The sequence below is a fragment of the Amblyomma maculatum genome, chromosome 2 (assembly GCF_055883805.1).
Source record: "Amblyomma maculatum isolate TAMU_Amacu chromosome 2, ASM5588380v1, whole genome shotgun sequence".
In the NCBI taxonomy this organism is placed as follows: domain Eukaryota; kingdom Metazoa; phylum Arthropoda; class Arachnida; order Ixodida; family Ixodidae; genus Amblyomma; species Amblyomma maculatum.
In genome coordinates this window covers 20,153,161-20,180,142 of record NC_139345.1, presented here as the reverse complement: position 1 = coordinate 20,180,142, position 26,982 = coordinate 20,153,161, and the positions used below count along the sequence as shown (strand labels likewise).

Genomic DNA, 26,982 nt, shown 5'->3' with positions numbered 1-26,982 from the left:
CGCAGAATAACAGTTGTCTTGTGCAGTGGTTATTGAATAACAAACCATTAAGTTGGCTCGAGTCAGCAACACTGTCAAAGCCGTAAATGTGGTGTTGTTACATTGGAAGAAAACAAAGAAGCCTAGCAGGCAACACGTAACAGGCGTCAATGACACATTAGAGACAACGACATTACAACCAGTGTAAGGAAACAACAACTGATACGTTTCTTCACCACCGCGTAACGCGCAAAAATTTGCGTCATATTTAGTAAACACACGAAACATACATATTGAACAGCTCGACCGACGCTTCTTACAGTTGTCATCCTATTTTTTAACGAGGGAAGCCAGCGAGTGCTTTCTTTTTACGTTCGTTTTTGACACTATGTGCTTTAGAAAGAAAGCGACATTATGCGCTGGTCGTGAGGAAGTACACTTCGAGAGCCCGGGACATGATGGGGGGACCGCTAAGAACGGAGTACATGCACTGCTGCGTTTCTCCTGGGCACACCGCGCTTACTCAACTGTCACTTGAAAATGAAGGAAGATAAATCAGTATTATTGGATGTGTTCGTTAAATCATGTGGAGTAAGTACTACATCCGAATGTGTACGCAGGCGATTTGTCTTATTCCTTCTTTTTTTTGCCGCACCAACTCTTCCTTCTTTCTCTCCGCTGTTTAGATGCTTTGGGCATCGATCTTTACGCGCATCCTTAGATATTCGCGGCCACTACCCCGTCACCCTCGTTTTCTCGATTTTTTTTTTTTTTTTTACGTATTGGGTGGATTTCTCACCATGATTTGCGAGGTATATGCATGCTCATATATTGGTCTGTTAAATGTTTGTTGTCAAATCGAGAAAAATGAACTTAGTGTCAGTTCTTTCACCGTAAATATCATTTTAAGGGCGATGAACTTCTGGATTTCCTCTGGCTCCCTTCCGATCATAGCCTCAATCGAGGCTGTTTCGCAGGAACATGAAATAAAATAAATATAATCCACTCTGTATGTTTTTTCCGCGCCAAGTACGACATAAGCGCCGATTTAATCGAAAAATAGACATTTTCGCAGCCCGTAATCTTTAATACACATGTTCACAGTCCACGACGAACGAGAGAAAAATGCAGATGTTTTACTTGAAAGTTAACAGAGAGAAAAAAAAAAAGTTAACATTCAAACGCAGGCCATACCACTAATCTCACAATAATGGCGCTATCGGTCGACCTACGCCGCCGTCTGCTATATTCGATGATGCCACAAGATAGCTCATATTTTAGGCATGCCGCCCGATCGATTAAGGTCCATGCCGAGTTGTGTATTTTGTAACGCCAGAAATGGTAACAGCATCAGTGGTCCACTTAATCCTTCCATTCCATTCTCTCTGCTTCCGGCAGCGACAGCACGCATTTTTTAAGCGAGTCTGGCACATAACAAAAGTCCCAATCAAAGTTTCGAAGCAGTTTCATGCAAAATGCCGCTTGATGGCACTCAAGCACAAACTTTTCATTGGTCGTTACTGCCCTGCTCGCAAAAATTAAATACATTAATGATTGCTTCTTACATGGAGACCAAAAACAGCAGCAATATTCAAGAGGACAAATTCACCGAGAAAAAGCGACGGATGCGCATGTGCGTGTGAAAATCTTTCAGAGGGGGGAGACGGACATGCTCACTATAGCTCCCCGATCTTGACGGCGTGGTTGGGGAGCTGGCAGACGCAATGTCAATGTGATCAGGAAGGTCATTGCCCTTTACGTCTCTGTCTCCCCTGTCTTCGTATTCTGCACCAGTGCGGAGAATATGCCAAGCTCATTCATATGCGGAGATCTGGAAATGAGGCTAGGCATAAAGCAAACACTATAAGCAGGTTTGCCGAAGGAATACGTTATCCGCACAACGCGGGCATCGGTCGCTGTGCGTTCTCTCCACTCGCGGCCCTATACTTTGGTATTAGCAACTGCAACCTAATCAGCTGGGGCATCACTATTGGATCTGCGAGTTCGTGGTGTACCGGACTGAACGGTTGATTCTGCACGTGTTGAAGCTTCGTGTTTGTGTTTGTTTCTGCTGCCACGTTATCAGCAACTGTTCGCTCTGTCCACGCGGGATAACATGCGAGCCTCTCTGCTCTTGTTCAATGTTCGTCCCACTCGTTCCCCCTTCACGCGCAATCGTCAGAACGTTGTTTGGAGAGCTCCAGATCCGCGGAACTGCGGCTATTTGAGGGCGGTTTTTCGGGTGTTTGTCTTGAGCTTTGTTGCATGCTAGGCGCGTACTGTTAAAAAAACAGCCGATGCGCGGGATAAAATGTGCGTGGGAAATTTCGGAGTTAGATCACTCTTTCCATTTACCGTTGTGTGCGGTCCGGCTTAACGTGTACAGAAAGGAGTTTGCGTGCAAAGATATAAGATGAAAATAACCCACCCGCTGTGGGGCTTTAACTGCCTTCGAAGGAGTCTGCGCGTTTATTTCCGCCATCGAGGCTAAAGGTGCCTATATTTTTGAATAGTGATTCGCAGAGGCCTTTACCGCATCGTATAGTTCCTCAGAAAACGTGTTATTCAAATCAGGTGTGACATAAAGTCACACGTAATTTATATTCTGTTGGCGCTCGAATTTCGCTAGAGAATGAGCTCTTGCCTTCAGAAATAACCTAATCTCAAAAGATGAAGAGACTGAATACCGTATTCGGACTTTCTGTCAACGTGTATTTTCATTTTTATATTTTCTAAACACATGAACCTTCTTATCTCTCGCTAAATGCCATCATGAGCTGATCAGGTCGATGACAAAAATAAAGCTTTGCGTATTTTTTTCTGGGTTCACTCTTCTTTTTCTCGTATTCCTAATTATTTCATAGACGCATATTTGTTCCAGTTAAGTGCGTCTCATTTCAGAATTGACTCGCTTTAATCAATATTTTTGTGCATGCCCTTGGAATACCGTACGGAATAAATAGTGCAGGAATGACTTTACCGAAAGAAATAGATTCGTTAACTTATAGTGTACTAACAAAAAGGAGGAAGGCATCGAAAAATAAGCATGGCCACTGTCAAAGCGCGCAGGAAGGATCACAGTGTTGGGTACACACGAATAGAAGTGTATGCGAGCTGGCCCATGAAGCTGCATGCGAGTGCGACTGAGCCTTTGTCATTTGAACAAAGCGGTGCGGTGCATCTGGGACAACCTGTCGTCTGCGTTTCACTCGTTGGCCTGACCTGCCTTGTCTGCAGCTCGCGCTTCCTCCGACTCCTGCGGCAGAGCTCTTGAATCCCAGCACTCCTGAATCTCCGTTTCACCATCGGCCATTCTTTTTCGCACATTTTGCGGAGTAAGCAGGTGTACACATGGCCTTAGTCGTTGGCATTACTCAGAATCTTCCGTGCGCTCTGCCACCAGCTGCCCATGCTAAAATCGAGAATGCACCATCTTTATGAAATACAGAGTTTGTGTGGAGTTTTCACGAGTGTTGCGATTGAGCAGCTCGCTGAGTTCATACTGGTCACGCGGGTCAAAAGAAGAATAAAAATGGCACTTAAACAGAATTGTATCAGAAATTTTGTTCCGGACGTCCACATGCCAGATCCCTCGGCCAGCATATTATTCGCCATTTTATTACGGGACTTTACGTGCGCATGCAAGGCAAAACAGACATTGCATGTGTCACACTGGCCACACGACGCCATCGGGGTGCATGAGGCTATTGGTCGCTTCTTAATTTGGACCCCCCAATGACCAAAATGGAATGAGATCGCATGGGTCATGCATACGCTGAAAGCGCGAAACATTGTGAAGATGCTCAGCTTCCGTGCCAAAAGCACGTATTCATCCTGACACGGCATACCAGCCGCGTCCGAAACGCTACCGAAGTGTTTGCGGCTACCGCAGGAACAGCAAGCATTCGATTCCGGCTGCTGTACTTGGTAAAGAATACTAGCTGCCCATCGTGTTTAGACTTTGCAGATCCGCTTCTCAGCGGAGGTTTCTAAGCTGCCGCAGAATGTGCACCTTTTTCTCGACAATGACGACGACTGTACACGACACAACGACGAATGAAAACGACTGTGGCTGCGCACTTGGGGGTCGTTTTCAATGAACACAGGCGACGCTTTGATTGTATACACGCACCGACCGGCACGCTTCTTCCGGAGTCCTGTCCGTGGTTCAACAGCATAAACAGGCGGGAGCACCTTATTGTGCGGCGTTGAGACACGAACATCGACACACGCTTGTCATCAGGTGTATCTGTGGGGCGAAGGCATGCGGACATAGCCGGAGTCATAGAAGTGACCATCAGTGCCGGCTTAACACGGGCAAGAACACTCGGCGATTTGTTCGCCAGCTTGATGTGCCCCACTGCGGCGCTAGCCCAGGTAGGCGGAGGGAATGGGGCAGGTTGACAGACTGACTCGGAGTGGAACAGCGTCAGCGTCGCCTTGGCGGTACTGACATTAGGGGAGCTAGAGAAGTACAGCGAAGCTCATAACTGGCGCGGACAGAAGGCGGGAGAAGACATGGCGCCAAGCGCCCGACGTCAATTCGCGATCGCCTCCTCTAGTCCACTGTCCGTGGAACAGCTGAGGTTAATTCTAATCCCCGAGCGTGTAGACCTTTCCATTACAAACGGCAGACACTCAATGCGTACGACCTTTTACATGGTTGTCGGCGCGCGCTGCAGTCTTGCGACACGTCACAGCGCGCGCTGTTCCCACAGTTCCAGAACGAACAGCTTTTCCTCGGGGGAAAGGTCTACACTGGGACGAGCCGCCCGGTCGTCCAGGCAGGAGCGGGTTCATCAGGGCCTGCCTCCCAGCATGTTGAGCGAGTAGCTTCGTGACCGGTGCACCTGGCAGGAGCACCCGCTTCTGTAGCGGATGTAATCGAGCCGCCAGGGGCCGTCCGACTGGAACTCGCGCACCAGTGCGTACATGTAGCTGTAGGTCTGGACGCAGCGTGACTGGGCTTCGTACTTGGTGCGCACGTAGCGGCAGGGCCGGCCTTTGACCTGCTCCCGGCACGAGGTTTGGTAGAAGCGCTGCGTGGCGTTAGGCTCCCGGTACAGCTCGAGGATGCGGCCTGTGATGGAGACGCCGCCCAGGGGCTGAATGGCCTCTGTCACTGATGGGCAACACTCGGCCGACCGCATGTAGCCCGGCTCAGGCCCCGGAGGCGGCGAGATCGGATCGCGTCGCCGGGGGCGGGGCCACTCCAAGGGCAGATCCCTGCGCACACGCCAGGAAGAAATCTTTCGTAACTAATTTGCTTACGAGTAAAAACAGAAAGGCGATATGGTAGAGGCGAAGAGACACCTCTTCAAGAAGTAATAACGCTGGCTAATAAAAACTGCCGATTTGCTCTACTTAAGCGAGGGAAGTTTAGGGAGAGAATAATGACTGAAGGAATTTGGAAAAAGACAGTATGGAAGTAGAAATTGAGCCTTTATTGTCGTTCTTTCTATTGTGACTTCGAATGCGCGGACACGTGCGCTCACTTTCCTGGCCAGTCGCATCAACGCGGTGAGCCTATTCGCATATTCATCCTGCCTGACCGTCACCTTTATATGCTCTACTCTGCCGTGTACGGCGACCGATTCCGGTTAGCCCTGAAGCTAAGGCTGCCAGTAGTTTGCCTAATGTAATGGCGCTGCCATTACATCTGGAAAGAACATATGGATAACATTTTCTTTCGAGAGCCAGAACAGTTCCGCAATAGGGGGCGCGCTTAAGACCGGGTCCACGACGGAGCATTACACAAGTACTACTGGTTTGGCTTGTGTGGTTTAATGTCCGAAAGCTACTCAGGCTATGAGAGACGCCATACAAGTACTACTAAGACATGCATGTTTTGAGCTTTTGATGAGTGTATACTGCCGCTTAAGACGCATGCATGGGATGCTGTTGATGCCTTCCTTTATATTTGTGTGTTGCTGCGTGAGACATGTAAAATATCCCTTCGGCATAATTTGCAAGGTGTCTGTTCATGTGAGTGGTAGTGTCATCACATGAGATTGTGGCTCATGCTTCCTTCCGCGACCATGACACCGTATTGCTCGAAGTCCGCGAAGGAGCCACAAGTGGTTTGCATTTTTTTTTTGTCCTGATGATGACCGCTTCCCTCCTTTCTCGATTTTTTTTTTTTTTTTTCAGTTAAGTGTGATCAAAATCTCTAAGTGCTCTCTTCCCCGTATTGTTATTTCGACTTTCTAGTGACCGATGGATTTTGATGTGGCCAACGCCGGATCGGGTGTCGTCTCTTGTTGCCGGGCGTGTATTGCATTGCGCGGGGGCGTCTCTGGGACGTTGATGCAGATGTATAGACCAGACTTCTCTACAGCGTCGTGCAGCATGCATCACCTAGCGTCAGTTCTGGCGCAACTATAGTTGGGTTTCCAGGGCTGAGCACAATGTGGTGCTTGCAAACTACATGCCTGTGCACTATGCGGAGGTGTCATTCTGGATGATTCCATGACCTTACGTGCGTATAGCTAATCCAAGAATACCAAGACAGTAGCACTTGGCAGCATGTAGTTGGACTAAAGCAATTGTCTCTATCACTAATCTCATCAACGTATGGTGACTCAAAATATTTTTTTTTTCGGCAGATCGGTGACGAACGCCTCTTTCAGCAGCAGAAGTATCTGGCAGCGCCTTCAGCCACAGCTATAAGTCCATGAATAAAACATTGTCCGCGCAAACCGAATTGCCAGGTATACGAGAGGTCATCCGTTACATTGGTCAGAAAACAGCAGATTACTAGAGTATATTCTGCGACTCAAGACCCACAGATAAAAAAAAAATAATAAGATAGGACGTTTGAGCGCCTTTCAAGAGTAGACGCGACAGCGTGCGCACTGATTACCTTACTTCTAATGCCCATACCTCGGCATCCCACCTTCGCTTCAACAATCTGACTGCCTCATACCGAGTGTTCTTCTCTGACTTCTCGGCATCTGTCTCCCTGATCGCCGAGCACCACAATCAGGAGAAGACACATCCTCAAACGAAACCCCCGCACTGCTACACGCATCTTGTACAATGTCAGACGATGCTGTCGCGCTAGTATACCAGCCATAGTTTCTCTCACATGTGTTCAAACACAGCGACACACGCACGAAAGTATTCGTCTACGCCACGCTTGTTTCATTCACTATTCACCAATGTCTACACTCTTCAATCAATCAATCAATCAATCAATCAATCAATCAATCAATCAATCAATCAATCAATCAATCAATCAATCAATCAATCAATCAATCAATCAATCAATCAAATAGTCAATCACACTATTAACCACCTAATCAATCGACCAACGCTACATATTTCATATACAAGTTGTCCGCTATTTCTACCGTCCTTGCGGAGGCATAATCTGCGTTAGCAAATACGTATCAGGTATTGAGTTCCGGTAGCCCCCGCATTCTTGCTGCCGATGCCACCCAAATATTTGCGCAGGCAACTTTTCACTTGCTCTTGAAAGCTCCCTCTCAAACTTCGGTACGGCGACAGCTTTCCGGCGCAATGAACCCCCCAGTACGCTTCGCCTAAAAAATTGCGGCCGGTTTAGCGAAGTTGGCCAAATGCACAAGCACGCCACGCTTCATTTCCATTTCATTCGAGGCTAGGGTTTCAAGGTAACGCTTTACGCAAAGATAGACGAAATCGGTGACTGGGGGGCCTTGCTTGAAGTTGTAGCGCACAATAAAATTTTCGGTCCACTGAAGTTAAGAGGGCAATGCGATAGCGCGTTGTGTTTTTGGATTTGTTGTGCATTGATGGGAGCTGATGAAGACGACGACAGCCAATGCGCAGCGCGACAGAGTGGCGATTATTTATTTATTTATTAATGCGAAAGCATTACTTCGCTATGCTCACAGATTTCTGTCCGCGTCCGTAGACCGCGTCAGCAAAATCGTGTCCGCAACAGTTGTGAGTAATTGAGAAGTGGTAGAGGTTAATGAGTGGTGCCAATCGATAGATGGTGACGTAATGTTGTGTCTGGAAAAATAATTAGGCCAGTAAGTTAATTAGGTAATTATCTAGAGGTAAAATGTAAAAGTAAAGGCGAAAATGGTCTCATTAGCCAATGGCTTGGCGCCACATTTGAATGTATCAGATACCAAAAAAAAAAATAGTTAATTAAATCAGTCAATTAAAGTGACATCAAGAATGTGACGTCGCTCAACCGGAAGTAGAGCCGAAAAAGGGCATAGGAAGGGATTGGCGCGCAATTTTAAAGTACCAAAGACTAAAATGGGTAAACAAGTGAATTAATGTGACGTCAAAGATGTGACGTCACGTGACCAGAAGTAGAGCCGAAAAAGGGCATACGAGGGGATTGGCGCGCAATTTGAAAGTACCAAAGACTAAAATGGGTAAACAAGAAGTGAATTAAGCAACTAGAAGCAGCCAACATCAACATCCGTGCTTTCGCATTACTCCAATGCAGATTCTGCAGTGCTCTTTATTTTTTTATATATATTTATTTAGCGAATTCGGCGGTACCTATGAACCTGGTCAAGATGTTTTAAAATGATTTTAAAAATGGGCGTTTCTCATGAAGCGAAATCATTCTTTTTTTGGAGAAGACGTTGCAATAGCTTGGACTTCATTTGAACAGCCAGATATTATTGTTGTTTGGTGCCACCATACTCAGGTACAGCCACAGAACTGTTTTTAACACCATTCAAAACATTTTAATGGAATCTAAACGTCGGCCTTGCTAATATGCTTTCTAATTTTTAAACAATAGCTACATATCTCAGTGTTTACCTTCTGCATGCGTTATGATTTCTCCTTTTTATTTCGGTATTTCATCTTTTAGTTTCTTTCTTTCTTTGAAGCAATAATTTTACTTTTGGCGATGTAATTATACATCTAAAAAAAAAATACCTCAAATAACTCTGCACCTCAATTCTTGGCCGATCTCCCTCTGTTGTTATGTGCCGTCAATTTAGATGAACAACAACAACATTATTTTTTTTTATTTCGATTACATAGCCACCGGATTTGGTCGGTTAAAACATGGCTGCAAGAGAAAGGAGCTTTTGTTCTTTGGGAAACCCACTATTTTCTGTGCAAAGCTTGCGAATCGCGTTTTATCATTCATTAGTGAAATTTGTGGGATAAGTGATACTGGAAGCTCGTCGTTTAGTAACTTGTAGAAAAACATGCATAGGATTTATTTAACGAGTTCAGCGACTGCCAGGATTCCATGATTACGAAGTAAATGCTTAGCGCTAGAGTCATTCAAGGTGTAAGTAATAATTCAAAATGCACGATTTTGAATCGTTTGTTAACTTTTAATGCTTCGTTTTTCAGAAATGCGACGTCGAAGTTGGCGCTGTTGTTGGCGTTGACAGCATCGGCCTTTTTAGTGGAAAATCGCGGTTATGGCCGTAGAGAGTGTCGCTGGCATCTGACATGGCTGGTGACCACGCTCCTGGTGACTGACTGGTAGTGTAATTTTGCGACCTCGCGTGACCACGTGATTTAGCCTATTCGACAAGGGCTGCATGATGAGTAATTATTGATTGTGAATGTGTTCCACATTAGCGAAAACGTAGGAAGTGCATCTCGAAGTAAGTCCGCTATGTAATTATATTGTCGTATATAATATGTTTAAAAACAGCTAAAGTATTATCAGTACTGTGAAATAAAGTGGCTCGCTCATTGACCATCGTTTTGGCCTGTAGCATGCGATCTATATACGGATTTTTTTTTTTATTATTGCGACGTTACCAAAGCAAATCTTGCAGTCGAAGAATAAGTATATAGTCCGAAGGAGGTTTCTTCAAAGACAAGAACGCTAGCAATCTCATAAGCACATGCGTGCTCCGTGCGCTGCACGCGACAAAACCGGCTCGCTGGCTCGGAAGGCTAAGTGAAGATAAAGGTAAACAAAAGCAAGACCAAGATGTGCCAGCGCACCTAAGTCTCATTTAGCTTAGCTATGGGAAACGGGAACCATTGTTCCTCTTCGAAGGTTTACTTCAGATATACATTTTGGAGGCAGATGATTGACACATGTCTCTATGAGGCTTGAATTTTGCTGGACGGAGGAAAAAAGGAACCAAGAAAGGAAAAAGGCGCCCCGTCGTTAATATTCGGCTCCAGCCCCACTAAGCTCTGCTTTAAACCATTATGAAGAAGCCTTCCTCATAATTCAGCGTTTTATAAATGTCTCTTTGGGGACATTCCATGCCATTAGGTCACGCGCTGTTAGGCAATAGAAATAAGTACAGTAAATGCGCAAGGCGGAGTTCGTGAGAATACCCTCGGCTTGTCATTGTGAAATCAGAGCACCTCATATTTTTACACTTATCAAGTTTAGGCTGACGCCTAAACTTCAGCAAGAGATCTTAAAATATATACTGACAATGCTCTGCTTGTACCACTAGGGAATAACAGAATGCACGAAGGGACTCACAGAAGGCGCCTGTTCTTCTTCGGGGCGGCTCTGCCGTGGGCTTCGGTGGATCGGAACAGTAGGCAGGTCGCCAGCGACACCACCTGCGTACGTCGAAAAAACAGGTCACACAAAAAAACAAAGGCGCTGTACATAATGCGCGCGAACACATAGTAATGCGTTTTGCTACGCCAAAGTCAAGGAAGCGAATACCAGGCGGCTTTATTATCGCTCTCTTGAGCCACCACACTTCAGGCTCCGCGTAAAGCGGCCGCTGACGTAATCTGTTGCTGTCTATAGGACCATCCCTACTGAAAATATCCTGTGTCTTTTCCTTGCCGGATTCGGTATACCGGTTTATTGTACAGGTTGAACCGCCATGACACGACGTGGAGCTCTGATTCCGGAATTTCATGTATGGTCGGTTGCCCTCGTTTCTGGACAAAGGCGCGATGCCTGGCTGTAAAAAAAAAAAAAAAAAAAAAAAAAAAAAAAAAAAAAAAAAAAAAAAGAAGTTAAGAACCGAAAAAAAAAAAAAATAAACGCGCGCACAAGCCGAGATTCAAACTTCGGCCCTAGCGCTCGACAGATAAACGCTTTAACCACTACTCCACGGCGGCTTTTGTTTTTTCTTTATCGCCGACTCAATTCCACAGCCGAGAAGAAAAACAAACAGACATATCTTAAAAGCGACAACCACACTTTAGCTGTTGTTAAAATCACTTGAGAGTAGCCAAATCGTCGAACACAGAACGCCATGATCGTGACTCTTTTTGAGCTTTGAAAACTGCACCAACATATATTTGACACTCTCAATAAAGCTAACTCTTACAGGTCGAATGTCAATATCAGCGTGGTGTACTGAATACTTCATGACGGCTTTTTATTTGTCTTTATTGCCTTTATTTCACAACCATCACATGCTGGTCGATTTCGCAAAAATGAACCGGTTTACATGCAATACTCTTAATTATAAAACTTTCCAATTAATCACTTTTTCAAATAAATTCAAGTACACAGGACTGAGTTTTCAAAACATCAATTATCTGTGTAATAGATTCCCCAAATTACTGTTGGATTGGCCTGACATGAATATCAGCATGGCGAACAGCCATTCGGTGTTTCCACACGCTATGCAAGCTTAATAGCATTATCATGTCATAAGGAACACTGTCATCATTTTCGACAGCTAAGAACCGAATCCCATAGGAGTTTAAAGGGAAATATTTGTGTGAAGTTCGCTGGTAGTCCATCCCAAAAGCAAGCCCCATCTCAACAATCTATAAACACATGCTCAACAGTCTCCGGCCTTTTACAGAAATTACAGAAATACAGTTCACACCCCATAACACAAATATTTCCTTTTCCGCCATCCATGTATTTATAGGCAGAACCCCTATGCATTTTAATGACGAATGTTTTCACAGCAGGCTGTAGAGGCATTCTTTTGACAGGTTTCAATACACTTGCCCCGGACCAGAAGAGTATAACGATCGGTACACAAGATCAGGCAAGGCTGTTTCAATAAGATCTTTGTAGAGCCTATTTCTGGGGACATTAGTTAAATATTCCATTGAAAATCGGGTGCATAAGAACCGTGTTGCTTGAACAATTTCACGAAAGTAATCATGCTTCCACCAGCGAAGTGAGAAGCAGTTGACACCAGGAACATTGGCAAAGCTCTTGACAAACGGCACGTAGAAAATGATCCTTTTACATCTCGTAAGAAAAACTACTACCCTACGACCACTATTTAATGACGGCTTAAGGTTATGGTGGTTATATTTCTCTTAATGTACATCGATCGTCATTTAAATACGCTGAATCATTTTCCTGACTATCGCGAGGAGTCACCAATATCCCGCATCTTTATAATGCATTGGTTTCTTGCAGGCAAACCACAGAATATCGTAATTTACTAGTGCTGATGTGTTTGTCATCGTCTACGAACGCATGTAATTTTTGTTACGTACAGAAATATCAGGTGCAATAATACTTGTAACACTGCATGTTTTAGTTTCACGTGCTGCCAGCGGACCAGCAACGTAAATGAGTACACTTCCGGCTAGGTGTTTGCACACGTAAATACTCCAGGAAGCGTCGCCCGATATGCGGCTATATCTGTGCATATTTCGATGGTCAGCGACATTTTATCTCGAGCGTATATATATATATCTCATCGCTAACGAAACGCTACGTTCTTACTTGCACTTCCGCATTGAAGGCGGCAGATCTTCAGTCGCAGATATGAAGGTGCACTGCAAGATCGGACGAGCTGCAGCGACTGTAGCATGCGAAAATGACACGCGATGCGCATATGGATTTGCTAGCGCACACTCCGATGGCTTCAAATCTTGGAGGTATTTGGGAAACAGCGCGTACTCCACATATACAGAAAAATTGTAACGCATAACATGTGAGGTTTCATGCTTATTTAGCACGCTGGCGTGCTTCGGCATGGTTATTCTGGTTGAGCAATTCACCGATTGGCCCGGCTTGAGTTGAGAAGCGGAAATACTCTGCCTGGTATCTGTTCCATACATGACGGGTTCGTCTGGCTTCAGTTAAACCGGACATGGTCTGTCCGGCATATCAGCTACATAATGGACCGGCCCACCCAGTTTCAGATCCATACCAGGCTGGGATGTCCGGTTTGAGACGCAGCATACCGCAAATTGTGTGCGCGGTATGGAGCTAATACCGGACCGTCCGGATTGAGTTTCATAAAGGACATGGACTGTTTGGTTTCAACCTGTTTAAGATTCGGCACGCGGGTATGATATTTATACAGCATAATACAGGACCGGTAAAAATCTGATGCGATACGGGATTTTTCACTAGGGATAATATACATCATTATTGAATGGAAAATAGCGCAGAGAATAACAGGACGAGCGCTGCCTCGAGGCAGCGCTCGTCCTGTTATTGTCCTGTTATGACGAAGGCTGGTAGTTCAACAAAAATATAGTAAAAGTTGTTCTCCTAACGCTCGTTGTCCTCTTCGCGTACTTATTGGGATTCGAGCCTGTTAATGCGATGCCAATGCATTACTATATGTGATGTAAGGGCATTTGGTTCACTGCGTACGCCTAAAGTAATTTAAATTAATTTCTGAACTTCCGGCTGCAGCTAAGCTTGGTCCACTCCGACACCGCACAGCATGCCATCGCGATTGTTTAAATTGCTTTTCGCGTTAAGCGCCGTTACACTTTTAGCACAGCCTGTGCCAGCCAAGCGCTTCTGTGCTTCTCGGAGAGCTCCTCCTTCGTGCGCTCGCACTGCCGGTTGATCAGCCTGTGGCAGAAAATGACATCCAACGCCCGGCTCGGTGTTAGCCGCTTGCGCAAAACACTTGATTCTGCTTGCTGCCCGCATCCGATTATGGCACACGTCGGCATGGTGACGCCATGTGGAAACAGACACGAACTAACCGGTAGAGTATATTCTCAACACTATATAGTCATGGCCATGACTTTGACTTACACAAGTCATGGACTCCATTGTCATGTACACTGGATCTCCGATCTCACTGACTTATGACAACTGTAATGACTCCCATGACATGACTATAGGCATGACATGGCATTTATATATTACTTGTCATTACATATGCATTCATGACTACCAATTTCATCTTAATGTGACGTCATATCGCGCGTTACAGTTTGCTTCCAATCTTGCTTCTATATTTGCTTTCACGTTTTGCGGACATGTTTTCGCCTAAAAAAAACAAAACAAAAAACAGCGCACACGGACGAGGACTACTAAAATTAGTGGACATAAAAGTGTTTCCGCGCAACTGGCCTTTATTTTGAAGGAAAGCACATACATATATGAAAGATCGGCGCGTGAGCGAGAAACACAGAAGACATACAGGGCCCGAACATAACAAGGTCACGCAAAGCAAAAGCCCGGAACCAACACAGCCACGCTAAAACCGCTCTCTGCAACACTCACGAGTAACATAAAAACTTATCGCATAGCGCGTTCGAAGGTGTGCTAATATGTTAAAATATTTTTTTTTTTTTTTTTTTGTAATACAATACGCTTCCTTGATCTCTCGCGTTCACTGATCGCGATGCTGTTACAGACCTTTAGCCTTTTCGAACAAGGTAACCGCCGGGGTGGCGCAGTGGTTACGGCGCTCGACTACTGTTCCCGAGGATGCGGGATCGAATCCCGGCCTCGGCGGCCGTTTTTCAATGGAGGCCAAAAGCAAGGCGACCGTGTGCTGTGCGATGTCAGTGCACGTTAAAGAACCCCGGGTGGTGGAAATTTCCGGAGTCCACACACACACACACGCAGACAGACTGTGATGACACAGTTTTGCTTTGTATGTTTTTTTTTTTCTGTGCGTTTCAATTTGCAGGAAAATGTATAAATTCGTGCGTGCGTAGTAAATCGTCAGCCGAAAGTCAACGCTCGTGTTGTGCTTGTTCCGTCTTAGTCTTTTTAGGGCTGTTGTGGAGAACTGTCAGGAAGTGCCCTGTATTTTTTTTTTTTTTTTTTTTTTGTATGCGGAGAACTTTCAGGAAGTGCCCTGTTTGGCCTATGTACACTTTTTTACATCAAAGTGGAACTTCACACACAACGCCACATACCCAATTCACGTATACGGTGACTTGTGACTACCTGTGCGTACAAATGGGTTGACTTTTCTTCTGCGTAGACGAATCATTAGATGAATTAGATGAATCGGATACTTTTAAGTGCACAGGCGTCCATCACACATTGCAGTCTTATGTGCACTGAAAAATTAAAAAACATCAAAGCCACCTGAGCGCGTGTAGTTTCCAGTCCGCCAGCAAAATGTCGAAAGTCGTAAATTGTTCGAGCGCTTTTTTTGGCATGTACAACTGGAATGTTGGAGTGGGAGATCAAGTTTAGCAGAAACATTTTTTTTTTTTTTACGGCTCTAGCTTCTTGGACAGACCGCGCTTTACATTCAGGCGAACGTTTGTGCTCTGCTTGCGCATATGGAGGGAGACAAAAATGACCAAGTCAGAGTCGGCCTTACCGAACATGAGGTCTTCCCACGATAAATGTCAACTGAGCAAGAGGGAACATGACAATTCCAGTTCGTTAGATCCGTGCTGAGTCTCCAGTCCCACTGTGCTAGCTCAGGCTTCTGGCAGCCTTTCGTCAATGCAAATACAGGGGCTGAAGACACGTGCCGCCGACGTGCTACCTGCCTTCCTTGCGTAACGAACCATGCAAGCGAAGCACGGAGCCACGTACTTTGTTTTATTATTATTATTTCTTGCGCTGTGGATGACTGCATAAATTTGTCATATGTTCTCTTTTTCCTCGTCATTTTACTGATATTGTGAGCTTATTGTAGGATCGCCAGAGCTTGTTTATGTACGATCACCAGCGCCCACAAGATATTCAGCTTTGAAGAGTGTCTTGCAGTTATCCACTTGAGGAAGACTACGCAACTTTATTAATTTCAATACAGCCTGAGCCGGGCGACTTTAATCGTGCCCACAGTTCTAATAGCGGTGAATTGCTGCTGAACTCTATATTTGTCATGTATTTTTGGTTCCAACATGGCTCGGAGGCATGCAGCAGATGTCTAGCAACAGTTTTACAGCGTCTAAGTCTGAGCCTTGCGTAAATAATAAATTAAACGCCCCGATGTTGTCACACGAAGTCTCTGGAAGACGGTGATGGAGGCAGCGCGATTAGGCGCATGCAGCAGCGAAAAGAAAGTACAAGTGCTGGATGATTTGTAGTTTCGGCTTTAACCTAAGCCATGATGGTTGGAGCGGACGTATATTATAAAGAACAAGAAGCCCGGCCAAGTCAAACAGCCTCCCAAATTTTGAAAGCAACGGCGAGCTCTTAGATCAATATAGACGAACACAATTGCGATATTAGGAACGTATAACTCATTGGCTTTTGACGCCAGCGGCATTGTTTCCACCCTCGAGCGAGAGTCTAAAGGAAGATCATCGAGCGTCGAGACGAATTACTGGATGCATATTCATGACCGCTGAGCAGCGCACAAATGTGGACGCGGTCTTTCACCCGCGTCGTATGCACTGCTCGGAGACCGCCTCCATCGAATGCGTTCGCAAAAGTAACAGTTGAGAGCGCATGTTGTAAACAAGACGGAAACACAGTCGACCTATGGTTCTGCAAACAATGTGTACGATGTGCAGCAAAGTCCGCGTCCATTTCAGGCAGTTAGAGCGAGAGCGCGTCTTTAAATATCGCAGCAGTGTTTGTGTTCGCGGGGATTTACAGCCGTGTTTCAGGCGACTCATGTTGGCGAGGCCTGAAGGCTTTACCGCTACGCTCAAGCCTTGAGGTGATATCTATAGAGTGCATGCATCGATCGTGTTTTCTTTCTGGGTTAGTTTAGAGATGGATAGAGTTGTCTCTAACGCTTTTTATTTTTCTCCGAGCTGTTCTGAGCCTTCGATGTTTGGCCTCAGCAGTTAGATCTGCTGAGATAAAAATGTGAGGAGGAATGTCACTGTTTAAACGTTTCCTCCTTGCCATTTCGATGCCGGAAGAGTGAAAGATTGTGAGGGGAAGCAAATTTGGAAGCACGCTGTGTGCCGTGTTCCTTGAAGGCTTTTCTAGGCTTCCATTCTCGCCAGAAGTATGCGACGAAGACCGGTTTTGGCGGATGACGCACACCAGGTCAGCAACCGCACACACAACACACTGCAGTGTTAAAGAAAACCACGTTGACCTCTCTTGTGTTATCGGTACAACTTTTTTGGGATTTACGTCACATATCTTGACCATCATAGTCATGCTGGTTATTCACTTTGCCAAAATTAAATCCAGGAAATAGCGATACCTTGTAGTTGCAACAAAATCAACAAGGCAGCTAAAGGTTTCGATATACGCAGAAGTTCGGCAAACGCCAGTATAAACTATAATACTTTGGTGGTGGATGTTGTTAGGGCTCTCGTGACAGTGTTGTAGAATAATAAGCTATGCACGTGCAGTGTGGTGCCGCTTCTAGCGAAAAGTTATATAATCAATGCTTTACTAAAAAAAGTAATTTATCTTCATTTCGGTAGCAAAACTGTGGCCAATAGCGGATGGTCAGCTTTATATGTTTCAATTGCTACTGTGGTCTGGGCATAGTTGACATATCGTTTGGGTGTAATTAAAGGCACCTAATTTTTTCCCTGAGTATGAAGCCACACGTTTAGTTTGCTTCTTTGGCAAAGGCTGATGGTGTCAGCTGCATGAAGACCAACCATTCGTTAACCAACGTTGGTTTTCGTTCATTTTGGCAAGTGAGGCGGCCAGCAATCAAAAATGCATTTGCGTCCACTTTTCTAAGTGCTATTTGTGTCTCTCTCTCTGTGTGTGTGTGTGTGTGTGTGTGTGTGTGTGTGTGTGTGTGTGTGTGTGTGTGTGTGTGTGTGTGTGTGTGTGTGTGTGTGTGTGTGTGTGTGTGTGTGTGTGTGTGTGTGTGTGTGTGTGTGTGTGTGTGTGTGTGTGTGTGTGTGTGTGTGTGTGTGTGTGTGTGTGTGTGTGTGTGTGTGTGTGTGTGTGTGTGTGTGTGTGTGTGTGTGTGTGTGTGTGTGTGTGTGTGTGTGTGTGTGTGTGTGTGTGTGTGTGTGTGTGTGTGTGTGTGTGTGTGTGTGTGTGTGTGTGTGTGTGTGTGTGTGTGTGTGTGTGTGTGTGTGTGTGTGTGTGTGTGTGTGTGTGTGTGTGTGTGTGTGTGTGTGTGTGTGTGTGTGTGTGTGTGTGTGTGTGTGTGTGTGTGTGTGTGTGTGTGTGTGTGTGTGTGTGTGTGTGTGTGTGTGTGTGTGTGTGTGTGTGTGTGTGTGTGTGTGTGTGTGTGTGTGTGTGTGTGTGCGTGCGTGCGTGCGTGCGTGCGTGCGTGCGTGCGTGCGTGCGTGCGTGCGTGCGTGCGAGAGGGGGGGGGAGGGCTTTAACGACTACGTATATAAGATGCAGTGGATATATTGCTGCGAAGAAGATCGGCAGTGGCGCGAGAGGAGTCATCGCCCTAGGCCAGGCATTAAATTATCGTTCATCCTGTCGCCATGTTGTGCCGTCTTCGCTTACCGCCACGTAACATTTTGGTTGGAGGTACGGCGTACGTCATCCCCATCGTCACCTTGGAGCATCGAGGCCATCTGTAAGCCGGGACCATCGACCGAGGGCCTTGGGACATCGCCAAGCAGCTTCACCTCAGCCCTTCCTGCCCATACCCGACCAACTACCGCCGCCCAGTCCCCAGCCCGGATCTGAAAACAAGGAGAACAGGCGAACACCTACACTATCACGTCACCGTCGACTTCAACGAACAGATCGGGACGATCGCTCGGTGGCCCCGAGAAGTGTTGCGAAGAAGAAGATCGGCAGTGACGCGAGAGGGGCCCGCGCACTAGGCCAGACATTAAATCATCGTTCATCCTGTCGCCATGTTGTGCCGTCTTCTTTGCTTGCCGCCACGTAACAATATCATGAATCTCATTTCTTGGTAAGCAGTTATAATTGTCATTCATAAGGCTGTCATTTATAAGTTGACTACCCCCGTTCACAAATTGAACAGTCTTCTTGTCAAGCAACTTCAGTGGCCACTTTTCACGAACTCTTCTGTATTGATGGTATATGAACTCGTCGGCAGGAGACAATCAAGTGCAGACCACACCTGTGCTACCGCAATGCGGTGGCGCAGTTATGTCGTTGTTCAATCAGTGGACGCCCAATGGCCGCGACCCACTGACTGCGTGCTTTGGCAGACAGAAAGGCCGGCCGACTTGCAGAGTATACAAAGGCGAGCAATGTGCGCGCAAGCAGCGCGAGACTTCCCACGAGCTGTCAAAACCATCACGGTTACCACCGCGCAGCCTCGACCGAGTGCAGCTCATTCGAGGATGGCCCCTTCGACTGAATCGCTGACTGCTCGGCGCTTGAGTCGGTAATTCGGTGCAGCGGAGTATATCTGAGTCCCCATGTTGTGCGATTCCTACGAGCCAGTGTACTGGCTGGCTGATCGAGCCGTTTCTCAGTGACCGCTAGCTGGTCGGAAGCATACTCAAAAATCGAAACTATACTGCTTAGACAAGCAGTAGACATCAGCATCATATCGCACAGCTTCGTGTCCAAGGCCAGCTCATGATTGGGTCAGTACTTTAGCCACCATTCTGTCCGGCTGCGCTTCGACTATGTCTTGCTACCAGGCCGCTGAAGCTCAGAATCTATCGCTGCTTTGTAGCTGCAAGGTCCGAATATCGGCGGTCCGGTGTGCAACAAACAGGCATTCAGATTATACGAAATAGCTGCAATGGATTTAGAGAAATTTTCAACGAGATTGCGGCCACACAAAGGGTGACACTTTCGCATTCTATCACATAAGCAGTCTTAACAGTCTGTACAAATGTTTTTTTCTTTTTCGGCTAGTGAATTCTCCGCGGGGGGTTGAATTGCGGTTGCATGACCTACCACGTTTTCCGTATACATGTGAACCGCACTGTTATACTTTACCTGTCTCCTAATGTTAAGTGCTTCCCTGCCCAGTTGTCAGAATGAAACTATGAATGCTGAATCATGTTTCCTTCTGCTGCCCAAGGCATTGTAGGCGCATTGCTTGTACTTGGAATTCTCGTGCTGGTAATGCGTCGGTGAAATAGGACTAGATACGAGGCCTGATTGGGCCCAGGGCTACTGGCTCGCAACATGATGCTACAAACGGCTACAGGGAAAAAAAAAGGAGATATGCGAATCAGGTTATCTAAGTGCGCCTGAGTTAATCGCCTTGTAACGACCCCTTCAAGCTAACAGCAGTCGGGTGTGTTTCGGATAAAATGCCTTGAGGAGAAGCAGATATTTCGAGGACCTTTGTCTTGGGTGCTTGGTACGAGTTACTCATTTAAGTGTTTTGTTGCTGGGGAAAGTGAGTAACAAACGTTGAACACACACACACACACACACACACACACACACACACACACACACACACACACACACACACACACACACACACACACACACACACACACACACACACACACACACACACACACACACACACACACACACACACACACACACACACACACACACACACACACACACACACACACACACACACACACACACACACACACACACACACACACACACACACACACACACACACACACACACACACACACACACACACACACACACACACACACACACACACACACACACACACACACACACACACACACACACACACACACACACACACACACACACACACACACACACACACACACACACACACACACACACACACACACACACACACACACACACACACACACACACACACACACACACACACACACACACACACACACACACACACACACACACACACACACACACACACACACACACACACACACACACACACACACACACACACACACACACACACACACACACACACACACACACACACACACACACACACACACACACACACACACACACACACACACACACACACACACACACACACACACACACACACACACACACACACACACACACACACACACACACACACACACACACACACACACACACACACACACACACACACACACACACACACACACACACACACACACACACGCGCACACACACGCGCACACACACACACACACACACACACACACGCGCACACACACGCACACACGCACGCGCACACACACGCGCACGCACACACACACACACGCACACGCACACACACACACACACACGCACACACACACGCACACACACACACACACATGCACACGCACACACGCACACGCACACGCACGCACACACACACACACACACGCACACGCACACGCACGCACGCACGCACACGCACACACACACACATACATACATACATACATACATACATACATACATACATACATACATACATACATACATACATACATACATACATACATACATACATACATACATACATACATACATACATACATACATACATACATACATACATACATACATACATACATACACACATACATACATATATAAAGTTTCAGATTTACGAATATTTCACGATCACTTTCGAAAGCCTGTTAAGCAGATCGACTAGGATACTTGTGGGCATTTCTTTTTGAATTCGGCAACCAGAATAGCTACAAATACAGAATTTTACATTATTACATTATTTGTCAAGCGACGAGTGGAATTCCATTATTGGTCGTCAAAAGCGCTTGAAGACCAAAGCCATCATTTCAGCCTCTGCGGTTTCTTGGTCGACGCCTAGCAATTAACAAGGACCTGATCAATAGCCTTTCCTTTAGACGCTCTACTAATCCGATCGACTCCAGATACCTCCACTCTTAGAGCAAGTACGTCATTCATCCACTTCGCCACATATTGAGCTCTTAAGTTCCTTCCTCTGTGTGGCCAAGGAACCCACACGAATCCGAAAACGTCTATTCCATCTCTCTTCACTCGGCTATGGACTGTGTAGCAACCCACACACTTGTCACAACCGCGATGACACTTTGTTTGTGTGATGCACACGAGGGGTGCGCAGTGCACAGCATGCCATAATAAAAAGGCACGGCAATTACGCGATGGGGGAGTTGTGCCTGCGAGCCTGAGTGCGGTCAGTGGCATGCGTTCTCGCTCTTCACTGTTCCAGTAAACTTGTTTTTCTTTCGTTAAGCTTGCCTTTGTTTTCTTGCTCTACCTACGGGCGGAAAGCAGCAAGCTACACCCCACAACTGATATCTTTGATTTTCACCGTTATCGATATTGTTATCAGTATCCCGAACTTGCTATTTCTCACTAGTGCATGTGCGGCTATACTTCGACGCTGCATGCTATAATTGTAGATCGGATGCGTGAGTAGCGGTCACAGCTACCGGCCTGGCGCCGATACACTGTTGATGACTGAGGCCCCGTAGGGAAGAGCAAAAAAAAAAAAGAAATAGAAAGTGGGCTCGGTGGGAGGGGTGGGGAGGATGGCATGGTAAGTTTTGAAAACAGAGGGAAGGGCAAGGGAAGCGTTGCGCGTGGGCGCGCCGTGTTTGTCCCGACCTTGGAGGCGACCTTCCCACGGCGCCCAGCTGGGAGTGATTGCGCAACGCTGACGTCGAGTGCACATCGAGTAGTTGGTCGGTCATTGAGCGAATTCTAGGCCCGCACGGAGCCGCTGAAGAGCAAACACTGTCGACGCTCAGAAGCTGCGGCCTCTTCGCATTGTGTCTCGGAGAATGTTTCGGAGTCGTGCGCTGCTCTGCGACCGTTGAGCAAGCCTGATTCGTCAACAGAGATTACAACTGTCTGCAGCAGGCCTTTCAGGCTTCGACTTCTTAAACAAAATAATCTGGTGGGAAAATGGTTAACAGTCAATAATATTACGTGCCTGAGGAACGTTGTTGGCTCTATGGCGGTTCGATTTATTTCGACTGCATAAAGTTTTTAACTAGCTTAGCAATCATACCTAACATGCGGGCGTTCATTGCTATCACCAGTGTCGTCGCTTTTGCTTTCTAGTTTTCGCTTTGAGGCAACCGCAAGGAGGCGGTGCGGTTAACCACTGAAACGCGACAGCGGAAACAAGGGACTGTAGAGACAACAAAGCACCGCCTTGAGAACTGGAAAAGAATATCAAGATAGATGATGTTGGCGGCAATGATGCCACGGTCAGACTAACTCCGCCACATTCAGGACTTGACTAGGACCTTTTATGCTTTTTTTTTAGTTCATGCGATCTCTGTCTTCAGAACCACTGGCGTGTCAATCAATCAATCAATCAATCAATCAATCAATCAATCAATCAATCAATCAATCAATCAATCAATCAATCAATCAATCAATCAATCAATCAATCAATCAATCAATCAATCAATCAACCTACTTGACCAATAACCAATCCATCCGTATTTGTTCCATGTGAAAGAAAGGTGTATGGGACAAAAAGCAGAAGCTGCTTGAGAGGTCTCGACCTATTACTAGTTAGAAGAACAGCAAGATAATGAATATATGACGAGTGCGAATTAATGGGCAAGCACTACTTAGCATTGAGTAATATAATATCGAAGTGACAAAAACAGTAAACTAGTAAGTAAAACGGCAGAACAATTAATGAACATCGTGAACAGCAGTGACCACTAAGAAGGGCAAGGAAATGGGGGGCTTATAGTACGTACTTTAAATCACCTAGCTGGCAAACATGTTTGATCAGATGGCTTCGGCTGCAAGAAGGATCAAGGTTTTACCTGTTTAATAAATTTAGTAGGGAAGGTAGCGTGTACAGGACAAATATTGTTCGTCATAGGAGGTTCTTGATGTCGGTACGAGCCTAATTTATTTGCATCTGGATTGACGGGCGGCTGTACTTATAGTTTTGCAACGTGAATTGCAGCGTCAAATCCGGAATTAATGAGCGTTTTTTAGCAGATCACCAACATATAACAGTAGAAAAAAAAAATAAGAATTTCAGGTTGGAGGCGCTGAAAAAAAAAAAAAAGCCAATTCACTGTGGACTGGATTGTACATTGTAATTCTCCAGACATTTCGACTTCTCTCGGGGCGACAGGAATAACTTGCGGAACCCCAGCCCCATTCAGAAAAGGAATGTGAATTGTGAGAAGCGTTCATCATGCACATACAAGGCTTTAACGGGCACTGAGAATGACGCTATCTAGATATTGTTCCCAGTAAAATTTATTCGACTGTGTTTCTGGCTATGCTGCTTGTTATCCTGCAGCAAAGAATGTGGTTATCGGCGATAAAGTTATATTTGAATATCTGCCCGCCTGTCGATCAAAACTTGTGACGCTCTTACGGAAAATTACGCATTTTCCCCGTTTACAAGCAAATGGGAACCACGGCCAAAATCGGTGTGGACGCGCAGCATTTACTTGATAGCGGCACAGGCATTACGCTTGCTTCTGGTTGTTCTAGATTATGAAAACTGTTCTCGGTCAGTGTGGTCCCTTTGCGATATGCATGCGGTATACCCTTGTCGATGCAGCCCGAGTTGTATCCGTACTCAGTGTCCCTTTAAAAGAAATTGTTGCAGCGTGTGTGAGTGAAACCAAAGTCTTCTTTACTGTCATGTGACACATAACTCTGCCTAGTTAATTCAGAGATTAAAACAAATGTGTGATATTTTCTCTTGGCCCAAACTCGTTTAATCAAGATGTAGAAAGGATCAATCAGAAGCAACTGATTCTGCCTACTGCAGCGGCGTACCTCCTGCGTTTTTCACTTAATGCATCATCGAAGCAAAGCCCACGAAATATGAAAAAAAAAAAAAACACACTAAACAGCGCGACAATCGGGGCGGTCTTGCGCTACCGTACCGCGGCGGTACCGGCCGCATTCCGAATGAACGAAGCGTGTACGCTGACCGCGCCGAAGTGATCGACCGCTTCGCACCTTTCGATGACCTGCCCATCACTTACCAGAGACGACGATGCTTGCTTTCCATGTTCGGAACTAAGCTGCCAGCGCACTCTCAAGCTGTTACTGGCAGCGGCGTCGGCCGTTTGGCTCAGATCGCGCACTCTTCCTTGATCCGAAATAGGATTAAGAGCGCTATATTGTAACGTAACGTTACACAGAAGGCGCTCTGGCACTCTGGCACCGAAGAACACCAACAGTCAGTCAGGGCAGCACAAAAGCGGAGCACCGTTTCGCTTCGTCGTCTTCTCCGAATCGCCCGTTGAAATCTTCGTCGTCTATGGATGGCATGTGTCATTGCCCCCCTTCCTGGCGGCATCGCCTCGATGCTGCAAATGCTGCTTGATGCGATGAGCTGACAGATATTATGCTAGGTTGGTGTGGGATACCACAACACAAAACGGGGCACCATCAGTCTCAAGAATAGTCAGCGGGGCGATCGTAATAGGGTTTCATCCGGACGACGTGTACAACATCAGTGAACTTGCGTCGTCTGCGGCTTGAGGGATCTTGGGTCGCGGATTCAACTTCGTAAGTAACGTCGCTGAGGCGGCGGAGGACACGATATGGGCCGAAGTACCGGCGCAGCAATTTTTCAGAGAGCCCACGATGACGAACGGGCGTCCAAATCCAGACATAGTCTCCAGGCTCGTAGGCAGCGAAGCGCCGTCCCCTGTTGTAACGGTCAGCGTCTAGTTTCTGTTGTAGGTATATGCGCTGCCTTGCTAGCTGCCGCGCTTCTTCCGCACGCTGGGTAAAACTGGCGATGTCCAGGTCAAGCTCATCTTCGTCGTCGGTGTATACGGGCAGCATTGTATCCAGTGGAGTGGTCACTCGACGGCCGAAGACAAGCTCGAAGGGTGTCAGCCGCGTCGTCTCCTGAAGTGCCGTGTTATATGCGAACGTGGCATATGGGAGGATTTGATCCCAGGTCTTATGCTGTATATCCACGTACATAGACAGCATGTCGGCCAGAGTTCTGTTTAGCCGTTCCACCAAGCCATTAGTTTGCGGGTGGTATGCCGTGGCCCGTCTATGGCTAGTGTGTGTAAGGTTCAGTACAGCCTTAGTCAGGCGGGCCGTAAAAGCTGCCCCGCGATCGGTAATGATAACAGCCGGAGCGCCGTGACGCAATACGATGTCGTGGACAAAAAACTCTGCGACTTCGGTGGCAGTTCCATTTCTGAGCGACGCGGTCTCAGCATATCGGGTCAAGTAGTCTGTCGCGACAACAATCCAACGCTTTCCATTACTTGACTTCGGGAAAGGACCAAGAAGATCCATCCCCACTTGTTGGAAAGGAGTTTTCGGTGGAGCGATAGGCTGAAGAAATCCAGCTGGTTTCACGGGTGGAGTCTTTCGGCGTTGACAATCGCGGCAGGTTTTAACGTAAGACCGTACTGAAGGTAATAATTTCGGCCAATAGTATTTCTCCCGAATTCTTGCAAGCGTACGACTAACTCCCAAGTGGCCGGCGGACGGTTCGTCGTGACAAGCGCTTAAGATGTCGGGCCGCAGGTGCGTAGGCACTACGAGTAGAAATGTCTCTTTTGATCTTTCAAAATTGCGCTTGTAGAGAACTCCACTTCGTAAAGCGTATGACTGCAAGCCACGACGAAAAACAAGCGGTACTCTACCACCGCGTCCTTCCAGATAATCGATGAGCGGCGCCAGCTCCGGGTCCTTGCGTTGAAGGTCAGCCATATGGGATTGGGTAATGGCCCCAATAAAGGGAAAATCATCGGCGTTTTCCACTGCAGTGGAGTCCAATGGCGCGCGTGACAGGCAATCCGCATCTTGGTGTTTATGTCCCGACTTATAGACAACAGTGACGTCATACTCTTGAAGACGGAGGCTCCAACGAGCTAAGCGTCCAGACGGGTCTTTAAGGCTTGCCAGCCAGCACAAGGAATGATGGTCGCTGACAATACGGAAGGGTCGTCCATACAAATATGGTCGAAACTTGCTGATGGCCCAGATTACCGCAAGGCACTCCTTCTCCGTTGTCGAATAGTTCGCCTCCGATCGTGAGAGTGTTCGGCTCGCGTAGGCGATAACCCGTTCTACTCCGCCTTGCCACTGAATGAGTACCGCGCCGAGGCCAACGTTGCTGGCATCAGTATGTACGTCGGTTGCGGCGTCTTCATCGAAATGGGCGAGTGTTGGGG

The 26,982-nt window shown here is 46.6% G+C and overlaps 1 protein-coding gene across 1 annotated transcript; it reads right to left on the bottom strand.

Moving 5' to 3' along the window:
• Window positions 1-3,519: 3,519 nt before the first annotated feature.
• On the bottom strand, window positions 3,520-13,785 carry LOC146198108 (uncharacterized). Its single transcript, XM_084591855.1, has 3 exons — window positions 13,606-13,785; window positions 10,409-10,491; window positions 3,520-5,205 (listed from the first exon to the last, which is right to left on the bottom strand). The coding sequence occupies exons 1-3, from the start codon at window positions 13,783-13,785 to the stop codon at window positions 4,779-4,781; spliced, it is 690 nt and encodes a 229-aa protein (XP_084447981.1). The 3' UTR covers window positions 3,520-4,778.
• Window positions 13,786-26,982: the final 13,197 nt, after the last annotated feature.

Bases quoted from the DNA above. Each gene is read 5' to 3' on its own strand.
- LOC146198108 (XM_084591855.1), bottom strand. From the start codon at position 13,785: ATGCCGACGTGTGCCATAATCGGATGCGGGCAGCAAGCAGAATCAAGT. The intron at 10,492-13,605 runs GTGCTAAAAGTG...CGACGTACGCAG, and splicing joins GCGCTTGGCTGGCACAGGCT to GTGGTGTCGCTGGCGACCTG. The intron at 5,206-10,408 runs GTGAGTCCCTTC...GCGTGTGCGCAG, and splicing joins AAGAAGAACAGGCGCCTTCT to GGATCTGCCCTTGGAGTGGC.